This window comes from Medicago truncatula, chromosome 3, assembly GCF_003473485.1.
Source record: "Medicago truncatula cultivar Jemalong A17 chromosome 3, MtrunA17r5.0-ANR, whole genome shotgun sequence".
NCBI lineage: Eukaryota > Viridiplantae > Streptophyta > Magnoliopsida > Fabales > Fabaceae > Medicago > Medicago truncatula.
In genome coordinates, this window is record NC_053044.1 from 55,100,555 (window position 1) to 55,117,882 (window position 17,328).

Genomic DNA, 17,328 nt, shown 5'->3' on the forward strand with positions numbered 1-17,328 from the left:
CTTAAATTCAATTTCGGTCAAAAGAACTTCTTTATATGACTTTTTATGAAACAGAAAGTCTAAGCCTCTAAAAGAAAACTCTTTTTCCTTCATTGTCATTCTTTAAATTAACGAGAGAAAAAAACAAACTGTAAGGATCATAACGAAAGCATCACTGGTGCTAAAACTCAAGATTTTGTTCTTAAGTTAATTTTGGTAGAACACATTCTATCAGCTCAACTTTAATCATATGGATAATTTCTTTGTTAAAAATATAAATTGGACCTCAATTATTAATTATTGTTAAGATATATGAAATAATTTCATGACTCTATCATATTCTCTGTCCTATAAGGGTGTTTGGTAAAAATAAATTTTGGTAGAAATAATTTTATATATTTTGATTTAGTTGATGACCGTTTCTTAGCTAAATCAAACGACTCATATTTGACGATTGTAGAAATATGGACCTTCATCCTTCAAAAAGAAAAAAGAAACATGGACCTTCAATCTTTTAAATTGAAATATGTGATTCATGTTTTCAATCTTTTGAGCAACCTTGTCTTTATGCATAAGCTTACATATAATAATTGTGTTGTAGTCTTTTTACTTTAATTGCGCTTTTTAAATTGTCGATACGTGAGGGGTTATGCTATGTGTGATTTGGTTAGAATGTGTTGCCTTACATGCACCTCGTTATCAACTATAGTCTTATTCTTCTGCCTCACGAACATGGCTTCAGCACAGGCGGGTAAAAATGTTGTGTCATTTCATCTTTTGTGTTTTGGTGTGTGGATATATGCCCATATTTCTAATATGATATGGTTTGTTTCTTTTACTAATGATTGTTCTCAAGTAAGTTGATTTTTTTTATTTACAAAGGATAAGTGATAAGTATCTCGATTGTTCATTCAATTTTAGCATATGATACAAGCACAACTTAGAAAAGTCATTAAAAGGTTATGTTACTGCAGTGAGAAGCACAATTTATGTATGTTGGCATTCAACGGCATAATGGAGTTACATAAATCAAAAGTCTCAACCTTCCTTAAGTTGCACATGATATTTTCTTCCAAATGGGGGTGAATCAATTTTTTTTGTTGTTTATCTAATTAATCGAGTGACATTTCGTGTTATAAGTACCATTGGTCTTGTTCAGTTTAGGATCTCATTTTTTCCTTTTGTAATTGTCATGCATAGTTTTGAATCATGAATATTTTGGCATGTTGATTTTTTCGGTATTCACAAGTAACACCAAATCAACGTAGATTCTTGTGCGGTTAGATGTGTCTTTATGAACTATCGTACTAACAAAGACAGGGAAGAAATTATATCACGTCTTATTTATGATTATTTTTCGTTTCTAAAAACGTCACTTTTCACAAAAAACAAAAAAAAAAAAAGTATCTTGCTTCATTTGTCCCCAACTTAAAAGTTTGAATTTCTAGTTCTTGGTTATAGCTTCCTGAGAAGCCGATTGCTACTTGTGCTTTTAATTATATTTATGTTCATTCTCTTAGTTTTGATGAGCATCTGAAGTTCAACTTATCTAAACTTTTTCTTATAAAAAAAATGTAGTAGTGCTACTAACAAAGGATTCAAAGGACAAACAGGAAATATCAACTACTAAAATATGTACGGGTGTTGCAAATTTGTAGCTTTATGTACCTAGTTAAAAGGTTAAAGCCACGAGAGAAACCTAATAAGAGATGCCCAACATTTTCCGTGAATTGCCTATTTTTCTTTGCATTTTGATACGTGTTCATGAAGATTTGTTTGTAGGTGGTAGAGTTTTCGGAAAGTGCAAATACCACGTTTTTGGATTTCGGTTTCAAGCTATTGTGGTTAAATGGTTTTCCAAAAAACTTAAGCAATTATTTTTTGGCTTATAAAGAGTTACAGATAAACTTAAAACATTATTTTTCAATTCACCGTTTTTCCTTAAAAAATTAAGGAATTCCTTCGAGCTTAGATGAATTTGAAGACAAACATAGAAGTTATATGTTTTTTCGACCGATTTAAAGAATGAGAGAAGGGTATTCACATCTCCCAAATTTTGAAAGTACAAATGCAGGGAAATGAAGAAAAAAAATTGTGGGGGTGAACTCTGAATTCAGAAACGTTGAAAGTAAGGGTAGAAAAAAATTGTGTAAGAAGTTAAATGACAAAAATGCTAATATTGATTTATTTTTATTATAAATTGTAGGGGTATAATTTCCGTGTCCGAGGGGATAAAGAGAAACATAACACGACCCAAATGGTTTGGGCTCAAATACAACTGGGGTGGGCCTTGAATATTTACAAAAAGGTTAATTTGGGAATTACAAAAAATCCAGGAGATAAAACGATAAGGGAGGGATAAGAGTCTAAGAAAGAAAGGAGAAACCGCGACAGAGAATTGAAGAGAGCAAAATGTCGTCGGTGTCAAGCATATTCGGATGCGGGGTTTCGATTGCGCCAAATTCATTGAGAAAGAAAGCAATTGGAATTGAAAGGAGAAATGTTTGTGGAGGATTGTTGATAGAGTGTTCATCGAGGCCACAGAAGAAATCAACTGCACATCACATGAAGACGAGACCCAGAAAATCATCACTGTCGGATAGGAATCGGAAACCAACAGAGTATGCTCCGTTGCCACCACTGCCTCCTGATTTTACAATTGTCATTCCTGCTGATGCATCTTCAACGGCTACTGTTGTTCCTCCGCCTCCTACTCCTTCTACTTGATTCGGTACTTTTTTTTTTTTTTTTTTTTTTTAAGTATCTGTGTTGTTGTTGTTTTATTTATTGGACTATGATTGTACTGTTAAAATATACTCGCTACTTGTTTCAGTTTTATCTTTCAATTCAATGTGATTTTCATGTTTACATATGATGATGACAAAATGTCCACCATGCTATTATGTTATGGAAAACGCTTTTTACAGCAAACCACATAATTATTGAAGCTCTTTCTTCAATTGTTTTGACGTTAGGTATAAATTATAGGTTACCAATTTCCTTTTTGTCATTCCTTTCAAAATATCATGATGATATTCAGCAACGTGCATCATACTTTAGGTGCAATCGTTGGAGTGCCAAAAAATTCGTTACAGTAGAAGCTAATCAAGTTGCTCACTATTTAGCAAAATATACATTTTCTATTTCTTCTTATGATGCTTGGATTGAAGAAACACCTTGTATTGATGCAACTGTGGCCTTTGATTTGATGCCACACTCTCGGATGAAGGAATATATGTTTCTTTTCAAAATAATATTTCATTTTATAGTCATACGTTGTTTACGGAAAATCAACTTTTTAAACCGGCGTTAACAAAGTTAAATTTGTATCCTTGTTTGCGGAAAAAAATTGATTTTCCATAAACTTTTACACTATGAAGGATAAAACTTTAACTTTGTTTATGTGCTTTAACTTTTGCCTTAAAGCATATGTTGTGGGAGTCTCACCAGTGTATGTACCCGTAGATAAGCTCAAGAAAGTCAATAACAAATATAGACTAAGTTTGTCGATAGACTAATTATACATAAATGGAAGACAAGCAGATAATAAATTGTGTTGTTCGGCCTTTTTTAATGGTAAAATCAATCCTCATAAACAAATAACACCAGAAAAAATTAACTTTAACCTTGTTAACTCCTAGAACTAATAACAAATTGATTCGCATTGACAAAACAATGTGGTGGAGAAATATATATTATCGGCATTGCAACAACTTGATGAATTTTGATGATGATCGTACTCGAAAATAGTGAGGGGGAGATTGAAATTGAGCTTATGATGATACGTAGTGTTGGAACATTGATGAAGACAGGTGAATATTGATGTTAGTTTTTGAAGAATATCCTCTTACCCCCGGGTTGCTTGTGGAATATTATATATATAATAACTGTTTGTATAATTTGGAGTAATTTTTTTTAATAGAAGCAGTTTCTGCAACAATGATCCTTTACCGATGCACGAGAATGAGACATATTCATTTGATTTGATGCTCCTTATTAACTATCTCATGACGTTTAGTAGTTCCTTATTCTATATGTGGAACAATCACCAATATGATTTTGTGTTTTCGTAATGTCTAAAGTGATACTCAGGGACATCAATTTTCATTAAGATTATTCTAAATAATTTGTTTTAGGGTATAGAACTAATAACATTGTTCATGAACTCCTCGATATCTTCAGTATTGTGACATATTGTTGAAGGATAATAATGACATATAAAACATGCACCATTATGGATTATTCAATGTCACATTTTCTATTCGTTAATCAACATAGAACTTTGCACTAATTTCCTTAAGATCAAATGAATATAAGGATTGTATCACAAAGGAGCTTGAAGGACGATTCAAGATTGAATTAAACATCATTAGTAAAATTTCCACTAGAAAAGACAACGCTTCCTATACAGAGATCACACACAAGCTTTCATAACACAATCACGATTAGACATAACTCAACTTTTTACAGAGGCGATTATAAGAGATTAGGAGCTCTGGATCACCATTATGAATAGTTTTTAGTCTCTTTCTCTCCTTAAAGTGTGCATTTCACTTTAAATGCGAAGTTAATATTACTCACCATTGATTAATAAACTACTCGTTGATATTAGAACTACATCATAATAAATATCAATAAAAATAAAATAAAAATGTTTTTATTTTGGTTCATACAAAATTTATTTATAATAAAATTAGTATCTTTAGCATTCATTTTAGTCCTTATTTTGAAGAATTAAAATCAAATATTTGGCCAACATGTATCTTTTTATTTTTTTATTTTTTAAACTTATCATATACACGTAATTGTAAAAATCAAGTCTCTTGATAACCAATCTACGTAAGATATTGATCTCTCCTAACAATTGCAAATCACTTTAAACAATTATTTTTTCATACATCAAAAAATTAAACCTTGAATCAAATAATAATTAAAAGACTGTTTGATAAGACACTTTTATTAGCATTTAGCTTATAAACTCGTTTCACAAAAAAATTCTGTTTGGTAACACTTTTTCACCATGAGCTTATAACTTATTTCACGAGCTTATAAGCTATTTTTCAGAAACTATTCCAAGTAGCGTTTGAGCTTATAGCTTATAGTTTCTCACTTTTAATTCCATTTTTACCCTTATTATTCTAACTAAATTCCATTTTTTACCCTTAATAATTTATGAATGAAATTTTAAATATGTTTTAAATGTGAATGCTATTTTTTATGAATGAAAGATCCTTTTTTTCTCAAAAGAAAAAGATATTTTTTTTACCGTTACGTTTAAGTTTTTTTCGTTACAATTTTTACGTTTTTTTTTTGTGACTATTTCAATATTTAATGCATCTTTTTTTTTTTTTGCGAAATGACACGTTATTTTTGTGTTATCTATCAGAATTGTAGAGAATAAGAACAAGGACAATAATTTTCTCCAACAAAAAAAATGAGAACGTTACGTTTAACTTCACTATATATATATATTTGTACAAACTATATTTTATTTAAACTTTTTTACACTTTATATTTAATTTTTTAGGCAAATGAAAATAAATATAAGTTAACATTTAGGAATTAAAAATTAATTTAATAATAATATTAAATTGACAATGTTTAATTTTTAATTACGTTAAACATTAATTGATATAAACTTTATTATGAATTAAAAATGTCCTTTTATGTAATTTTATATCTATCAACTAATTGAACCGCTAATTTTACCAAACACTTCAAGTAGCTTCTTATCAGCTATCAACTATCAGCCATCAGTTATAAGCTATAAGCTATCAGCTAACTTATCAGTCATCCGCTATTTTTACTAATCAGAGCCTAATAATAAGTAAGAGATTGAAAAGGATAGAGCTATACTTGATTTGACAAATAGGGTCAGATAGAAGAAGTTGACTGTTGATTTTCTCACATTCAATATGTCTTAGAAAACATAAGTAAATGACTAAAAATTCAGCGGTAGTTAAGTGCTGTCGGTTTTCTAGTAATAAGCCGCTGGGGATATTTTAGCATTTTACTTGTGCTTTTAGGAAGTTTATGATGTTAAAAAAGCAACTGTGGAAGAAGTTTGGGCTGAACGAGTTTGGGTTGGGCCCATACGCAGCAAAGAGGTCTGATTAAGTCACACTGGCGAGCGAGGGAAATCTCTTTACGATAATTTTTCCGTTCCGTCGTTCTCTGCCCTCACCGTCGACGCCGGTGCCGATTTTTCTCCGTCTTGAAGGTTCGCATCATTTTCAAATCTTATAACTTCAATTTTCTTTGACTATTTCGTTATGCTAATTAATTAAGATTAATAATATTGTTAGATTGATTATTGATATATGCAATAGGTGTGTGTGCGCCATTGTTTCAATACAATGACTAAGAGACCAAAGAAATCAGAATCAAATAGGAGACCAAAAAGAAGAAAGCCATCAGGTGTTTTTTCACCGTTGGATGTATCTTCTAGCGTTGTTTTCCGTTTGCTATGCCCTGCTAGTAAAATTGGGGGTGTAATTGGTAAAGGTGGTTCTATTATATCACAAATTCGCCATGAAACCGGTGTGAAAGTTAAAATTGAAGAGCCTGTTCCGGGTTGCGAAGAAAGGGTTATAACTTTTTTAAAGGAGAGTGAAGAAGGTAGTGCTGAGCAAGGAAAGGAGGTTAATGATAATGATGAGAGTGAAAGCAAGGTGAAGGATGATGAGGAGAAAGGGAATGGCGATGATAATGAAGATAAAGATTCTGTTTCTGTTGAAGATTCGCAGAGCGAGAAGGTGAATTCAAATCCAACTATTATGAGGGCTGTAATGTTAGTTTTTGAGAGGGTGGCTGAGGATGAAGGTGGTGATGAAAGTAAAAAAGGTTACTTTGGTTTACGGCTACTTATCCTTTCTAATCAAGTTGGATGCATTTTGGGAAAAGGTGGCAGTGTGATAAAGAGAATGTCAGCTGAAAGTGGGGCGCAGATTCGAATCCTTCCTAAAGAAGAAATTCCCGCGTGTGCGTCGGATTCTGACGAGTTAGTTCAGGTAAATGTTGTCTCCGACACTATGCCTGTATGCACTAAAATGGCATAGGGTGTATATTATTCCATGAAATTTCTGTTGCTAGTTTCATTTGAAGTAATGAATGACTGGTGGATTGTTTACTTTGTCAAAAGGTTATTTGATTCAACTGTCATAAGTGTGTTTTGCATGTATGCATAGTAGTTTTAGTGAACATACAATAAGCAGCCGATTTAGCGATCTTGATGTATTTCACTTATTTTTGGACATGGTCATGCTTGATTTCATGTTTCAACATTTCTTATAATCATGATATGGTGTAGATCACAGGAGGAGTAGAAGTTGTCAGGAGAGCTCTGCAATCTGTTTTTCAGCAGCTTGTGGAGAATTCACCTCGGGATCATGAATCTCTGCCTACCAATCTTACCGGGCCGTCATCTCATTCATATGGTCAATTCCCACCAAATAAACGCACTTTCGCTGGTCAAGGAGCATCTTTTGCTACTGGGCCTAATGAAATTCCTGTTTTCCATTCTGCTCCTATGATTCCCAAATTTCATGAAGGTGCCATCCTTGGTCGCATGAGGCCTCCACCGGAAATACTTACTTTCCGTTTACTGTGTCCTTCCGAAAGTGTAGGAAATTTAATTGGCAAGGGTGGATCAATCATAAAGATGCTGCAACAAGAGACAGCCAGTGAAATCAAGGTCATAGAAGCCATTCCGGGTTCAGAGGACTGCATTATCATCATATCTGGTCCAGCGGTATTGTACAAGTTTCCCATTTTCTCATACGTGCTATTGTTTTGGAGTCACATTTGTTTTTCACTGATGTTAGTTTAATAATTGCAGCACCCAGATGATAGAATATCTCCTGTGCAAGAGGCTATATTTCGTGTGCAAAATAGAATATCCAGGGCTATGCTTGATAGTAAAGAGCACAGTATGTTAGCAAGGGTCATTGTTTCTTCCAAACATATAGGTTGTCTCCTAGGGAAGGGTGGTTCCATCATAGCTGAAATGAGGAATTTATCAGGTGCCCATATTCGTATGCTGGGAAAGGATAAGGGTCCAAAGTGTGTTTCAGAAGATGATGAAGTAATTCAGGTTCAATTTCTACCATATCTGATATTGTGTATATTTAAAATCTGCAACTTTATCCCATGTGGGTATAATTTTCATAGTAATGCTGATATCTTGTAATTATTATTTGACTAAATTATACTACTCCTGTTTGGATTTGATAGATACAATACATGGTCAATATGACATAATCTCCATCAAAAGAACCATGATTTCTTCGGAAAAACTAATATAGTTGTATTGTAAAGTCATGTAGCTTTGCAATTGAGAAGTTGGAGTAATTTTCTTTTTTGAAGGGCGAAGATATATATATTATAAATAATAAGGAAATAGAGAAATACAAATAGTACATCAGGACATGAATATGAGCCGTACTCAGACAAAAACAAAAAAAACACCACAACAACCAAAATGAATACACCAACCCACCCACGCCTACAATCAGAGACACCTCAATATCACATTTACGTGATACTTATTTATCAAATCGTTAATTGACTGGGATGTATGCTTTGTGATTAGTTTCTATTAGTTTAGTCAATTTTTTTTACCTAAGTACTAGTATTTGATATTTCAAATGGTTGCCGCTTATCCTTTTGGCAGGTGAGTGGAGTAATTGAGGCAGTGCATGATGCTCTTTTGCAAATAACTACGAGATTAAGAAACAATTTCTTTCGCGATGCATTTCCGTCTGCCAATTTTCCTTCAAATTCTGCATTCCTTGATCAACATTCTCCATTCCCACCTTATTTGGGAAGGCGGGGACTTTCACCTCCTGGAATGTATTCTGACCTAGGTCCGCGACATCCACATGCTGATTTTCCCCTCGATGATCACCCTCCTTTTATGAATAATATGTATAGATCAGGCATTCCTCCTCTCATATCTGAAAGGAAGCCTTGGGGTCCTAAGGTATTGGACTATTTTTGCTGTTGTTGGCACTAATTTTGTTTTACCTACCCTCCTTTAGATTTAGGCTATCTTTTATCTAGCACTCAATCCGTGTGTATAAAATTAGTCTTATTGAAATGATTAAATTGAACTGGATGAGAAAATGAGGGGACAGTGGTACAACACACATAGTTTGCATCAAAACTTGTATCTGTAGTAGCATATTTAGTGAAATATAGGTTTGTTAAGCTTATTTATGTGAATGTTATTTTTTAAATTCTGAACAGTTTAAAGTTTCTTATTGTATGAAATATTTCATCTGAATTGTGACTTGATAATTTCCAAGAAGACACCTAGAAAGTTAGGAAAAAATTCTACATCCTTGAAAGTTATTATTATTTTCATTTACCACACAACTTTATTGCTGCATCCTATGAAATTTCAGATGGTATGGCATATCAATCTTTAGCTTCAATTAGCCATTATGTTTTAAACAAGATTTTTTCCCATACTGTTATGGCTACTAAATCGTTGAGTTGATTATATTGGATATCTGGTTCTAGGGGATACTTGAAGGTGGTGGACATATGGGCTTGCCAGAATTTGCAGGAGGTCCCCGAAGAATTTCTGGATTTGCAGGGTGTGTCTATCACTGTCAATACTTTTTTCATCTTTATTATTTTTCAAATTTAACTCTCTCTCTCTCTCTCTCTCATTGTTTATGTAATAACTTGGTTTCATCATGCAGAGGGAGCCAACCGATTATCACAAGCACCACTGTTGAAGTTGTTGTTCCTCGAGCTCTGGTGGCTGAAATATACGGGGAAAATGGTGAATGCCTGAAACAGATACTCCAGGTGAGGCCATTGCATCTGACAATTGATGATGTTAATTGTTTAGTTTCTATCTGCTTGTTATTTGGATGATTTTTGTGCAAACAATTAAATAGTTGTCTGAGCGACTCATACATGATACATGGACACCTGCATCAATATTACTTCACATAAGCTTCTGTGTTAACACTTAGCAATTTCTTGCGAAAGACACAAAGGGTCCTAGACTCTGAATGCTTTGTGTTGATGTGAGTAATTGGACAAGTTTATTTCTGCTGAAAAAATTATTAAATTTTTTCTGTTTTAATTGGAATTCAAATTGTAGGATGGTGTGATTATTGATGAAATCACTGTATGGTTTTAATTGTTTTGACATTTTCAATGTCATCCATACTTACAGATCTCTGATGCAAATGTTATTATTACTGATCCAATCCCTGGAGCTGTGGAAACTAAAATTATAATATCTGGAACCCCGGAGCAAACTAATGCTGCACAAAGTCTTATTCAGGCATTTGTCATGAGTGAGAGGGAGTCTGGTTGATCTATCCAATTGGGTAATACACTGAATCATGTTTTTTTTCTTTTCAAGTACGACAGATGTAATTGAGCTCTTTTTTTGGCTTAATATCGGTTCTTCATGTTATAATCTTTAGTAGGAATGTGGTATAAATTGTAAAATACTATCCTATAAAATTGTGACTGTGCACCAGCTTTCTTTGTATGCACGTTTGACCATTTTGAACTTCACATCCTATTTTGGACATATTTCTTTATGCCCTTAATATATGGCTTATTAATCTCACTTAAAACCTAGGTCGCTTGTGGAAGATAAACTGTTAGAACCTAGTCAAGACCGAAATTAGAGGGGGGGGGGGGGGGGGGGGGGGATACCTGGACCCATTGCTCTGTTTACCTTGCTAAGCCATCTCTTTACCCTTCACCCCCACTTTATTTATTTAACTAACCCTCTAGCTGTGCCTAGCTAATTTTCCCTTTTTTCTATTCATATTATCCATATCCATAAATATCCATTTATATCCCTGGTTCCACCTTGTTATCCTTAGTCACTTGTTGTTTTAACCAATTCTCTATTCATCCCTTTTGTTGGGCTAAGGCTCAAACTGCTGGGTATCTAGACCTATCTATAATATGGTTATTACTTTTCTCATCATACGAGTTTCTCGCGCGCCCGATTCGGATTCTAAAATCTGAAATGTTTTAACGTGTTTTGGAGGTTTTTATGGGGTGTTTATGCTGTTCGAATTCTATTTTTCGAACTGCATAGGCCGTGCGAGAAATCAATATGGTGGAAAAAGGAGTCCTATTGGTGAAGAGAAATTCAAAAGTAGTCGTAGGACATTTCTGTTGGACTTGATAGTCACAGAATATATGTATGAGTCGATTGTGTAGTCAAATGAAACCCCCATATCCTTTCCTTGTCACAACTCCAATCAAATATAAAACATCAACAAAAGAATTTAACTGAGATTTCTTCTTCTATGTTGAGGTGTTATATTTTTATTAGAGATTATTAGAGATAGGAGGGACAGACAAAAGGAGACATGTGGTTTCAGTTAGTACCATAGATAACAAAATAGCAGTGCATTATTCATGACATATTATTATATATACACTGATGTTTGGTGTGTTATGCTCTATCTTTGCATAAAAACCTTGATAACATTACATATGCGTGGGTTTGCTGATGATGACTTACTAAAACAAAGAAAAGATACTGAGAAAAGAAAACAATACAGAATTTGGAATTAAGTATTATTGCTGAGCTTTGAATGGCTGGTATTTTTTGAGATCATGAGCAAGGCCTTGGATGGAACCAGCAGCTGAGATGATAGAAACAATGAGGCATGCCCAACTCAATATCTTCATCCATGTCCACGTGAAAGAAAATCTTTGCATCTTGGACTGCTTAATGTACATCTCTATGGGAAAGTAAACCGTTAATGGCCAAAAGGAAAGTGAACCAATCAGTCCCAAGAAGTCATTGAAGAATGGAAATATCATAGCTATCAAAGCAGTGATAACAACATATGCTGTTCTCCAAACTACCCTGAAGAAGTTCACATGTAAGGTTCCACATAGGGGAATATTTACGGCATGCTCTCCATTTACAAACTGACTGTTGGACCATTTTTCCTTACTCTTACTCTCTACGAATCCAAAGATTGGTTGGCAGAAAACCTGAAAATAAGAAACACTCTTCATGAACAAATGCAAGTATGCTATAGAACAGTACAGAAGCAGGTAATAATAGGCTTTTGTTCAAGTTGTTTACCTGATATGCTCCAATTAAGTGCACGGCGATGAAGATGTTGGCTAAGTCGATTAGCCAAAACGGCTCGTAGAAGCCGAACCCTGTGAGGAAATTCCCTGGTGCATCATTTCCAAATGCTGCATAACCTAAGCAGCCACATAGCATATAAAACATTGTTGTAGTCAAGATGCCAATCAAACTTGCTCGTTTCATGACTTGGTTCTCCGGAGGGCTCGATTTTAAGGTATCCTGGAAAAAATGTGGTTCCCGTCCTCATTATAGCAGCCATGAAAGCAACATATCATTATAATTTACGTGGCATTGATAATGGTTATTTCATTGCAATGAAAGTGATCCCTCCTTCTATAAAAGAAAGTGATCCTTCTTAAATGCACACATACGTAGTGTCCCATATTCCCCCCTCTGTCTCTCTTTGTTGAGTTTTATTGAATTTCGAGTGATGTTCACTTCTGTATAATCTAATTTTTATTTTATTTATTTATTTTTATATATAAAATGAACTAGGCTACTGTTTACGACTTTGCATACTCCATTTATTTTACTAAATGGAGAGGATCTTAACTCTATTGCTACCAGATGCGAATCATGAGATTTGCAGCGGGCGATAAAATGCTCCTAACTGGAAAATTGTTCTACCCTAATTTATTATGTAGTATTTGTATGAGATATATCTAAGCTATTGCCACCAGATGAGAATCATGAGATTTGCAGCGGGAGATAAAATACTCCTAACTTGAAAATTGTTCTACCCTACTTAGAGTTAGTGGGATAGGACAAGACCAATTTGTATGAGTATGAGATATATCTAGTGAAGTGGGACTAGGTTAATAGACTACTATTATAAAGCATTTGTATCTTATTTTAATGGAAGAAAATAAATGTTCCGTAGGAGACAGCCATATATGGATTTAATGTTAACACTATAGTATTTTCGGGATTAAACTGTACCGTAAATTACAATGCACCTGCAAGCAACATGTGGGGCACAGGTGTATGCGAATGATTTTTTGGTTTAGTATTTTCTGTTATTTGAACTGAAAAACAAAACATTGGCAAAATAAAACCCTCTCTTACTAGTTTCTGTTCAAATTAAAAAATTACTATATCCTCTCTCAATTATTATTATTTTTACTCGAATGTTACTTTTTTTTTTTTTTTTTTCAATTAAAAGAAGAGTGAAAAGGACCGAAACCAAAATTAGAAAAAGAAAAAAAGAAGTGCGAAATGGACATTTTTTTTTAGGAAAGAGTGAAATGGACATGTCACATGTTGATGAGGCGTGTCATAATTTTTTCTAGAGAAATATATTTGTATAACTATTTTGGGGCAATTTTTGAACAACTTTCTCTCCTCATTCTCAGATACATTCTTATTATCTCTCTTCATTTTTTTCTCTCCATTATTTTTTACCAACAAGAAGAGAGAAAAGCAAGGTTGTCACCAAAGTTGTCATCAATTGGATGTACAAATATCACTACTTTTTTTTAATATGCGGTGGGACATATAATTAATTTTAGTTTCATATAGTAAAATACATTTGAGACAAATTTTCAGCGGGTAATAACATTTTATTATATATTGAAAAGTCATGGTTTGAACTCTAAATTTTCCAATCATTTATTTTAAGAGAAAATTCTAACCACCAAACTACTTGATGAAAATACAAATACATTCATGTGAACATAACTTAGCTGATATGTACATTAGGTAGGGTCGAATTTCAAATCATAAATTTCTCACTTATATTCTATTCTAGTAAGTAAACTACGTAAAAAAAACATAATGTCCGTGCAAAACTAAACTACTTAAACAAACATAACGTTCAGGGCAAGGAAATATAATTGCCTTGGTATCGTTTGTAATGTTAGGTCGACTTCTGGGTAAAAAAAGATATTATTAGTAATAAGATAATTCATAATTTGGGTAATGTAGAAAAAGAAAAACCCTTGTTTCACATAAAAGTCCTTTTACTCTTGTAAAAAGGAATTCTTGTTACCAACCCGTCTTTTTTATTTGATTTGGTTTAAGAGGTCAGGCGCACACATATATTAAAAATCATGTAAAAAGAGAAATGAATAAAATACGATATATTTTTAAAATAATAAAATGATATGATATATATTATCATGTATGAGTTCAAAAGATGTGCCTTAATAACTGTGACCACTAAGTATTTTTCATGAAAAATGATCTATGGGCACCCATACCTATATTGGGCATGAGAGAAAGAAATAATGAGTGATATCGTATATGTGATATGTTGGTGATGTGATAAGAAGCGAGAGATAAAAAAAAAAGAAATTGTATTTTTACAATATTTTGAGACAACTCTTTCATACATTCTCTTTCTCTTTGTGCTTTTACATTATCTTCATCTCTCTATTATTTTTTATCAATAAAAAGAGAGAGAATGTTGTCTAGGGATTGTAGTCGTATAAATATCGTTACTCAAAATGAAAGTTTAAATGTGTGTATAAATTACTACCCATTTTTCTTGGTGTTCAAACTACATCGATCTTTCTGAAAGAAGAGGAGTAAACAAAGTGTTTGGTTTGTTGAAATCAGCGAGCGCCTCAATATTGATTTAATTAATTGGAGTAAAAAACTTGGCCACTCTGCCACGGTTCCCATGCATGCATGCAAAACAAAATATCTATCTATACAAGTAAGACACAAACAATATTGATGAAATCAACGCACCATACGTGTACATAGATATGTGGCATTAATTAAAATTAATCGTGGATGTAAAAGCAAATTAGTTTTGTATAATATAAATATCAAGAACAATATATATTTAACATGGGACTTGCCTGTATCTCAATGAGGACATTAGAATAAGCATAAGCGAAGGCAATGTCACCAATAGCTTGAAACATCCTCCACACCTTTTCAGTCCCTGTAACGTCCACCCCAACTTGCACCCCTGTTAATGATGTCCGTACAGCAGGTCCCCTACCTTCACCATCAACCATTAATTAACATATATACATGTGCATCTTAATATTATTAATTAATAGTAGTAATTAATAAAACAATTAACTTTTGCTAGCTTAATTTTGATGACTATTTTAATTACCTGCCACTTTAGCTATAGAGAGACCGAGGCCAATGGATGAATAAGCAAAAGACATAACGGCTGCAACAATGGAGAGCCACGATAGCTTATGAAAGTTTGGTATTTGGCTAAGGACAATTTGAATGCAAGCAAATATTATCATGAAAGGATTATTTGATATATAACACTTTGCATCATGCCCTTGTTTGTGATAACAATTCGACCTCTTCACCGCTCTGATAATTCAAAAATAGAAAAATTAATTATTACATCATCATATATATGTACATACACACCACCGTTACTCCAAAGTTTTTATAATAAATTAATAATAACTTACACCATACTAATTGAAGCAGTTATTGTGTATCCAATTGTTACACCGATAAGATTTATATATTGAGCTAATCCACACAGCTGGAATTTCCTTCCTCCTATGGAAAAATTAATCAGATTAGACAAAATTTCAAGTCGGCACTACTCTATCTCATAATTAATGTTGACATAAAAAATGAAATAAATTTGGAATACCTAAGACAGATCTAACAACTTCGGAATAGGTGTAATTTCTTTTGCCATGAACAGGGTCAGGTGAACGATAAGAATCAGCAAGAAGAGTGGAAGTGAAATAAGTTATAAAAGAGAAAGCAAGTAGAACTGCTGGGCCAGCAATCCAACCCATTTGAGCTATTGCCCATGCAAGTGATAACACTCCTGATCCTATCACTGCTGTTATGATATGTGCACTTGCAGTCACCCATGTACCTTCAAATTCAACACCATCATCATCAGATTCATAAAAAGTTATATATAAACTCTATGTTTTGATTGACTTAAATTTTAAAGATTTGTAAATATTACATTTTTATATCGTGGCTAGATGAAATGTGACACTTGTTATAAATCTATTATTTTATTTTAAGCCGTAACTTGGTCTGATATGAAATTAATTTTTTTTCATATCAAGCCTAATGTGATTCCAAAATTACATATGATTTGTTTTTCATTTTGTTATTTTATCTTTTTAATTAATATTCCTTTTTTGTTTCTTAAAACACATGTCATTATAGGTGTGTGTATTATAGTTTACACAACAAAAATGAAGTACAAGAAAAAGTATGATATGGTTTACACAACAACTTGAATATATTATAGGTGTGTATTTGATAATGATCCTACATATGATGAATATATTATTGGTGTGTGTGTTCTCCTCTTAAAAAAGAAATTATATTATAGGTGTGTGTATATTATGATGACATAGTGTGTATGTTTATACATACCCGTTCTTTTGGCTCGTCCATCGTCATCAAAGTTTTTGCTACCGTCAGTAAAAGCTTCAGGGGTTTCTATATACATGCTATTTTTCTGAAACTGATCACGGCTCATCTCTTTCACTTTTAGTTTTTTAGTGTGAAATAGATAAATAAATTAAGGTGTGTTGCGTTTGGCAAACAAAATGATATAATGAAAGAAAGAAACGGTGATAGTTTGTGAGAGAAAGAATAAGGGGTTAAATAGAGAAAAATGAGAGGAGAAGTCAAAGGGGGAGTGTGGAAGAGTGTGGCACATGGGATCAAATTAGGTGAAGAATTAATTTGTTTTTTTTAATAAATAATTTATTTATTTATAATTTTAATTATCATGCATTTTGTTGGGTTTTTTCTAGATTACCCTCTCTTATTTAGAGAGTATTTACCCTCTCATGAAATCAACCAATCAAAATGTAAATATACATTGACAACATTAAATGTCATAAATGAGTCAATTTTTTTTTTAAAAAATCAATTATAATCATAAGGTAACTTTTAATATTTTTAATTTTTATTTAAAGACATGATTACATTAGAGGTCCTTTATCTTACTTATTTGTAAAACTTTGGCCCTTTATCTTTATTTTTTTTCCGTTTAGGTCTTTTATCTCTTATAAAAGCACATATACATCCTTTTTCTCATATTTTTTAAAAAAAAAATACATAATTTTTTTTTAAAATACATTTTTATTAAAAATGAAAAAATCCAGAAATATGATGAAGATGTTACATCTTCATTCATCTTCTTCCTTTGAGTCTTCATCATCTTCATTGAATAAAAAAAATTTCTACACAAATATCATGAATTAATGTTATATTCACCTCAAATCTTTTTTTAAACACAAAAATCAAAACCCTGTAGAGAAAGAGATTTAGTTTCATCGCAAAAA

General features: G+C 32.7%; 3 protein-coding genes across 4 annotated transcripts; 2 read left to right on the plus strand and 1 right to left on the minus strand.

Moving 5' to 3' along the window:
• The first annotated feature begins 2,333 nt into the window (after positions 1–2,333).
• LOC11436654 (50S ribosomal protein 6, chloroplastic) lies at positions 2,334–2,857 on the plus strand. The gene has a single exon (XM_003603615.4). The coding sequence runs from the start codon at positions 2,392–2,394 to the stop codon at positions 2,704–2,706; it is 315 nt and encodes a 104-aa protein (XP_003603663.1). The 5' UTR covers positions 2,334–2,391; the 3' UTR covers positions 2,707–2,857.
• Positions 2,858–6,038: 3,181 nt separating this feature from the next.
• On the plus strand, positions 6,039–10,556 carry LOC11436115 (KH domain-containing protein HEN4). Of its 2 annotated transcripts, none has more exons than XM_003603616.4 (8): positions 6,039–6,199; positions 6,309–6,989; positions 7,289–7,729; positions 7,817–8,071; positions 8,651–8,959; positions 9,502–9,578; positions 9,687–9,795; positions 10,172–10,556. In XM_003603616.4, the coding sequence occupies exons 2-8, from the start codon at positions 6,336–6,338 to the stop codon at positions 10,313–10,315; spliced, it is 1,989 nt and encodes a 662-aa protein (XP_003603664.1). In that variant the 5' UTR covers positions 6,039–6,199; positions 6,309–6,335; the 3' UTR covers positions 10,316–10,556. The 2 variants fall into 2 exon arrangements, with proteins under 2 accessions (XP_003603664.1, XP_039688078.1); XM_039832144.1 differs by having other exon boundaries at positions 6,082–6,199; positions 6,285–6,989.
• An 805-nt stretch (positions 10,557–11,361) lies between these two features.
• LOC11436116 (amino acid permease 6) lies at positions 11,362–16,626 on the minus strand. Its single transcript, XM_003603617.4, has 7 exons — positions 16,409–16,626; positions 15,657–15,890; positions 15,466–15,559; positions 15,147–15,361; positions 14,881–15,026; positions 12,068–12,295; positions 11,362–11,973 (listed from the first exon to the last, which is right to left on the minus strand). The coding sequence occupies exons 1-7, from the start codon at positions 16,512–16,514 to the stop codon at positions 11,548–11,550; spliced, it is 1,449 nt and encodes a 482-aa protein (XP_003603665.1). The 5' UTR covers positions 16,515–16,626; the 3' UTR covers positions 11,362–11,547.
• Between the last annotated feature and the right edge of the window lie 702 nt (positions 16,627–17,328).